The 7087-nt window shown below is 38.2% G+C and overlaps 2 protein-coding genes across 2 annotated transcripts in view; both read left to right on the top strand.

The window, feature by feature from the left end:
• The first annotated feature begins 175 nt into the window (after positions 1-175).
• On the top strand, positions 176-2150 carry txndc17 (thioredoxin domain containing 17). Its single transcript, XM_034867198.1, has 4 exons — positions 176-465; positions 669-750; positions 1409-1484; positions 1663-2150. Exons 1-4 carry the CDS (start codon positions 321-323, stop codon positions 1729-1731), a joined length of 372 nt encoding a protein of 123 aa, XP_034723089.1. The 5' UTR covers positions 176-320; the 3' UTR covers positions 1732-2150.
• Positions 2151-2758: 608 nt separating this feature from the next.
• nxn (nucleoredoxin) overlaps positions 2759-7087 on the top strand; it is a 62591-nt gene continuing 58262 nt past the window's right edge. Inside the window, exon 1 of the mRNA XM_034867194.1 lies at positions 2759-3264. Coding sequence (XP_034723085.1) covers positions 2956-3264 — 309 coding nt within the window. The 5' untranslated portion in view covers positions 2759-2955. The remainder of the gene's footprint in view (positions 3265-7087) is intronic.

Here is a 7087-nt window from a genome sequence, read left to right as displayed (position 1 = left end):
ATAACCTTTTGAATAAACTTCTTTCTATAATATTTTATGACTGTGTGAAATTATATGTAAGAAGTGTATTCACATATTATAATATATCCATGAGGAGAACTTAAACTGCTTAATAAACGTGTTCGGGCACACGGCCACTTTAAGAACCTTTGCACCGGCCGGAAGTGGTAGTGTCACATTGTGAGTATTTCTACCAGGTCCAGTTCTCTCGTAATACATCCATGAGTGTTCAGAAGATCAGTATTTCTGATAACACTTGTTGGTGCTTCATAGTCTAATATTTTAAGGTAGTACATTTTCACACTAACTCGGTCTAAACGATGCCCCACTACGAAGAAGTGACTGTGAGCGGATATGATGAATTCTGTCAGGCTGTGTCTGAGAGAAAAGGAAAGGACATTTTTGCTTATTTCTCTGGTAATAAAGACGCCCAAGGAAAGAGCTGGTGTCCAGACTGTGTGAAAGGTAACGTTATTTTTTTTCTACCTGGAACAACCATATATAGTGTAGCTATTAGATGCTTGTACTTTAATTTTGCGGAGACTTGATAGAAATGTATGACACGTTTTCATTGTTCTGGCAATGTTAGTTAGATAGTATTCTGTTTTGCTTTTAAATGGTTTCTCTCACGTTTGGTGCATTCAATCATTTCCCTTCTTCCTTTTCAGCGGAGCCAGTTGTAAGAGGAGAGATGGCTCATCTTCCTGAGGGCTCCGTCTTCATCTACTGTCAAGTTGGAGAAAGGGCCTAGTCAGTATTTTACTCTGCTTTAATTTATAAACCTGTGCTGTCACAAAACCAAGATTGCACACCATATTAGGGCTGCAACCAACCCTTAAATCAGAAGATTTTTTTTAAATCAGCTGTTCTGTAAAATATGATTGATCATGGCAAACAAAGGTAATGCAGTGTAAAAACTTATGAGTCAAATTGATATGATGTTACATGCTTTTGAAAATGTATTACATGAAAAAACAAGTCATCCTTTGTATTTGTGAAGCCACTGACCAATAACAGGTAGGCTATATACTTGATAAATTACTGAAAACTATTATGATTTGAGGGGCTGCAAAACTTTGGTATTGCGATCATTACACTCATACAGTCATAAATCTGTATCACATGTTAACCATCTGTGTACATCTGACCATAATGCTACAAAAAGGGATTTTTATATAATTTTGAATGTGTAATTGTAAAATATAAATCAGAGCACCAAGTAATGCTTAAATCATGGATTTCATTATTATTTACTCCCCTAAAAAAAATTCAGATTTTTGCAAATGGTTTAATCATCGAAAGCCCTCTCATTCAATTTCAATTTTTCGATTCAATTTATGTGCTCTTTCAAATGTAGTACTGGTGAATCATTTCAGCTGTGTAATTATGTCTTTTTTTCTTGTTTCAGTTGGAAGGATTCAAATAATGACTTCAAGAAGACACTAAAGTTGAGTGGAGTTCCCACTCTGCTGCGATATGGCACAGTAAGAATAATTTGTTTGACTATTTTATTGACATGGATTAGACTAAAACAAGTTTCACTAAATAAAAAATTGTAGAAGAACATTGTAAAATGTTGCATGTGAAAAAAACTGCGTTTTTTGAAATATTACTCTAGGGAGTGAATATACCTGTAATACCTCCCCTGTAATCCTGTTTCAGCCTCAGAAGTTGGTGGAGGAAGAACTCTTTAAAGCAGATCTGGTGAGGATGATGTTCACTGAAGACTGAGGGAGCATGCGCTGTTCACATCGGTCATTTTATCATTTCTCTACTGCTAAACAATACATTTTTCCACCATTCATTTCCAGCATCATTGACAACCATGCACAAGGTACATCTCCTACTGTAATTTAATGCAAATCAGCAACTGTGTAAGTTTAAAACCAAAAGTTGAGTATTCTCTGTCAGACACAGCTATTCCATTCATTCTGTACTGGATCATCTGCAAAAGACAAACACGTACGTATAATCCATAACTCACACTAATTCTTCATGTGCTGCTTTATGTGCAATCACTCAATCCTGACATGTGATTTTAGCTTGATACATTTCTTCAAATGTAATATTAATCTTAACACACAAGATCAATACAAAAACTTTTTTTGGTGCCTTGCAGTAGGACTTAAATAAAGTAACACTTAATGTACTTTTGTAATGTGTTGTATGTCGACTTGAGCCACACATATGCGTCTCGCAGCCTTTTTCTTGATTATTTCTGTTCTGGGGGATAGTTAGACAAAGATTTTATTCAAATGACAAGTGTTTTTCACCATTTCAATGCTATACAATGTGAAGTTGTGCCCGAAATCTCTACTCTTCTAAAATGTTGCAGACCAGGTAGTTTCCTCTAGTGAACACTACGTGGCAGCATATCCACAGGAATGGAGTTTTTCTTTTACCCCCCCCCCTAAGACTTATCTTTTTAAAAATTGCAGAAATTTTTGTGGAGTTGTCTAATTAAACCAATTGAATGAACACATTCCAAACATTTAATAAAATGTCACTTTGAGTTGAAAACTAGAATCCAGCTGTTATCCAGCAGCTTAATCCGAAATTGAGTTAAGTTATAAAAGATGTAAACACAGACATAAAATTAATGGAGCTGCGTTTTCTATTATTAATACATCAGAAAAAGAAAATAGTGATAAAGTGTCAGCTTTGTAAATAGAATCATGATTAAAGTGTATGCTTGTGGGGGGGTAGAAGGGGGTGGATGAGCGCAACCGCTGTTGCAGTCAGGGCGATTTAAAGCGGAGCGCATTCCTGCACAGCGCTCACAGCGGAGGACGAGCCGCGGTGAAACCAGAACACAACGCCTCACAGGGGCTGGGAGCTCACCTAAAACCTCAAATTGGAGGTGGAGGAAGTGCCGGGTGTCGCCTGAACATAGCGGTTACATGTGCTGCAACCTCGGCTGAGGGTAACGTTGTGTGTTCGAGCACTGTAGCCGCGATGTCGGAGTTTCTGGTGAGTGTATTCGGGGAGCGGCTCGTCAACAGCGAGAAAGCCGAGGTGGATGTGCAGTCGCTGGGCGCCAAGCTATCCCTGGTCGGGCTGTTCTTCGGATGCAGCCTGAACGCCCCGTGCAAGCAGTTCAACGGCAGCCTGTGCGAGTTTTACAGCAGGTTCAAAAAGGCGTCTGAACATAAGGACAAATTGGAAATCGTCTTCATCTCGTCTGATCAGGACCAGAAACACTGGCAAGACTTTTTGCAGGAGATGCCATGGCCTGCCTTACCTTTCAAAGACAGACACAAAAAGGTAAGATGGGCTGTGGTGATGAAGAGGAGCACCGCCAAATCAGTGCTTTCTTCTCTGAAGAGGTTTCCCTGTGTTTAGTGGGTCATGTCTGCTTCTTCTGTCAGTGCAGGTGTATTTGGTTTAATTTTGGTCATTCAGTTGATTCCCTTACAACATTAACCTCTATTTAATCACATTCCCTCAGATCTTACTTTAATCAGCTTGGCTGGTGTCATTGTAAATAACCTCCATAAACTAAGGCAATCTAATTATTGATAAAACACACTCACGTAGACTATTATACAGAAAATACAATTTGATAATTTCAGGGTTTAAAAAAAAAAAGGAAATTAAAATGGTCTGTGAGATGTCATTAGTTTGGAGGGAAATAGGCTATATTAGCTATGGCAATTTAAAAGTAATGTTTCACCCTTTTTGATAAATTGTATTTACTTGCACCTAGGGAAGGAAGCACTGAAACTGTATCCAGACTTAAATGTTATCAGGATAATCTAGATGTGGCAGAACAGACATTCCTAAATTATTTTTTTTATAAATACATTCCTAACTTAACAGGAGATGAAAATGAAAGACTTAATTTCCCTTTGTCTTTCCACTGACTAAGATTTCTGTTGCTGGAATGGTTATTGTCACATCGTATTTCAGCTAAACCTCTCAGAACCTTGTTGCATTTGCATATATCATGTTATCCATTTAGCTGCATGTGTAGTCTGCTCAGTGAAGGTTTTTATTTTGACCTCCTCATCTGTAGTTTTTCCTGATAATGTCAGCAATGCAGTACTTGGAGGATTTCTAGTTGAGTTATTTTATTTATCACTTATACATTTATTTTATATTTCTCTCATTTTTGTAAATCATGAGGCTTGGATATATGTTTCTGTGATATTTATTTATGAAAATGTAGTGTACATATTCGCTTTTCATTAGGAATTGACATAGTAAATACATTTTATTTTAGGGTATTACTTTTATCTTCTAATAATTTGACTAATATTTTGATAAATGATTTGAAGCGTTTGATTATTTAAGACGGTTTCTTTTGTTTGTAGCTAAAACCGTCACACAAAACCGAACCCTCAAACATCTTGTGGATAAATTACTATTCTTTATACAAAATAAAAACTACAGTAGAGGTTTACTTTACCAGTTAGTACATTTGCAGCTGCATAAACATGAAGTCTTTTCAAATGATAGAAAGGTGTGTGTGTGTGTGTGTGTGTGTGTGTGTGTGTGTGTGTGTGTGTGTGTTGCAGGGTTGACTGTGGGCCAACCCAGTCCTGTTTACAGCACAGGTCTCTTTCCCTTTAACTAAATCCAAATCTAGTTACAGATGCTAATTCATAAACAGTGCATCATATCAGTCATGTTGGCGAATGCTGATTTTGTTTACAATTAAATGGATATCTGTGGATTCAAAATTGTGAAAAAAAAGGAGAATTTTGACCCTTTTGCTTTTTAAGATAAGGCCTGATTATTATTTTAAGAGAAAATAATAATTAAAAGAATAGTCTATGGCAAATAAAAATATTTTTAACCTTGGTCATGTTCTACAATATGCGTATAAAACCATAGTGGCCTAAAATAGTTTGTAGCCAACAGTGGGTATATTTTCTTAGAAAGAATGCATTTTTTTTTTACAGTCTGTCCATGTTTTGCCAGTTGAATTGAAATATCTGCTCTGTGTGTAGGTGAGGCTTGACTTGGACTGCATCATTGTCTTGTAAATTCTTTCAGATTGCCAATGATGATTTCCATTAAACATAATGAAGTCCAGGCGTGAAAAAGGCTCAGAGATGACAGGGGAGTGGGGGTTGTTTTGTTGTCTGGGTGGAGCACATCCATCGCCACAGTGCAGCCTTATTGTGTTCCTGACTGCTTGTGGAGGATAGCTGTGGCATCAACATAAGCATTGTTCATGCTCTTATTGGTGGGCCACTGGCTTCCTCGGCCTTATAAGAACAGAATTACACGGTTGTGTTTCTGTGTTTTGCAGAGGCCGGCACTTTTGGTTCTGTTTGGGCTTCATCCAACCTTTCGGCCTGTTCTCTCTCACCATTAAAACACAGCAGTGGAAATGCATGTTTCAGCCTGCAGCTTTAGTACTGTAACATTATTTTATAAATGTGACATCTCCAAAGACGTGCATACCGTGTCATTACCCCTTATCCTTCAATTTATGATTTACGCATGTTGCCGTTGCAATTTTATTCTAATAGTACAGATATGTAAGCTGGATTCTGTGCCCAAATAGTTAATGTTCATCCCCAACAAAGCTTTTTAATCATAATTTAGGTAGTTGATTTACTTTTTTACTCTAGATAGTGGCATAATTAGTTGTAAAGCTAAAATTAGTGGATCAACATAAAATTAATCAACAACTATTTTTTCAATCTATTATACGTTTTAGTAATTTTCCAGGCAACAATACCACATATTGTGCTGTGGGAATATTTATGCTGTGTATTATTCACTGTGTTTTGGCCAAACTAGTGATTTGACTAATTAAAACATTAATATAATGAAAATAATTGCTGGTTGCAGCCCTAATTAATTGCGTATTATGTGGGGATTTATGAGTCTTCTTGCTGAAAAACAAGGTGGTCAATTCAGGGCAAAAATTGCACACATTTGAATCTGTTGGCTATGATTTAGATGTGTCTACTTCAAGTGTGATCTTCATACTTTGCAAATGAGGAAGTGTGAAGTCAGCTGGCGATGAAATTGGACAACAAAATCTGTCATTTGGCTGTGAGTACCAAAGGAAGATAGACTGCTAAAGATGTCCTGGCATGTCTGAATGTGAGGGTTACAGTAACTGAAGAGGATCGACTGTATGTGTGCTATGGACAGACCTATAATTGATGAGTGATGTTGACCCGGTGGGGGCCAGTGTTGATCTTGGTCTGCTGACTAAGTGGCCCTCTCACCTTGCCTCTCTGGCTCTGTTTGATTCGGTGCTAGCTGAGCTCATTCCCTGAAGGATGCAATTGCTCTTCAGTCGAGCCTTTCAGAGCCTCGCTGCACACCTAAGAATCTCCAACTGTACCTCATCCGCTACTTCCTCCTCCTCTTCCCTGTACTGATCTGGCTATCTGTCTCTCACTGGAGGCTGTCCTCCTTATTTTTTACTTGGGGGGTTATCCAGTCCTTCCTGTTGCTGGAAATGTTTATTTAATCAAACGGATAATATTCTTGATTTTAAACACAGAGAGAAAGGAAAGTCTGGTGTTGTGAACTTAAAGTCAAGTCCAAGCTTTGTTCTAATCTTTTCTTATAAAAAGGTTTAAAGCTGTCATGTAACCAAAATAAACGGACTGGATAGTGTAATTTGCGTTGTTTTTTCCTCTTGTGCATGGTTGACCGACATATTGCGGTTCTATAAAGGTTACACTTGGGTCAGTTAAAGATTGCTTTATGAAGTGAAAAATATCAGTAGTACATTTCATATTTTCCATTCTGAAGTTGGTGTCACTCTTAAAGCCAGACAGACAGACCAAGAGTTCAGAACAGTGTTTCTGCACAGCATAGAGGATATCTGCTAGTATTTGTCTCGGGGAATCCTCAAATAGCTTGGTCTCTGTAAGTGGACGTCTGCTTGTTGTCCAGGGAATAACAGCTGTCTGGCTGTCTTGGCTTGCTGGCACTGCCTTACATGGACTTGTGCAGCAGGAGTGAGAGAGTTTCATGTAAATCAATTAAAGCCTTGGCCAACGCGATGCAAAATCCTAACTTGACCAAAGAGGGGAGAACAAGCTGAGAAGCTGCCAGAGCTGCTCCTGGAGGACTCGAAGGGGAGGTGTGTGTGTGTGTGGGGGGGGGGGGG

The sequence above is a fragment of the Etheostoma cragini genome, chromosome 3, assembly GCF_013103735.1.
Source record: "Etheostoma cragini isolate CJK2018 chromosome 3, CSU_Ecrag_1.0, whole genome shotgun sequence".
In the NCBI taxonomy this organism is placed as follows: Eukaryota; Metazoa; Chordata; class Actinopteri; order Perciformes; family Percidae; genus Etheostoma; species Etheostoma cragini.
This window is presented reverse-complemented; position numbering and strand designations above follow the sequence as displayed.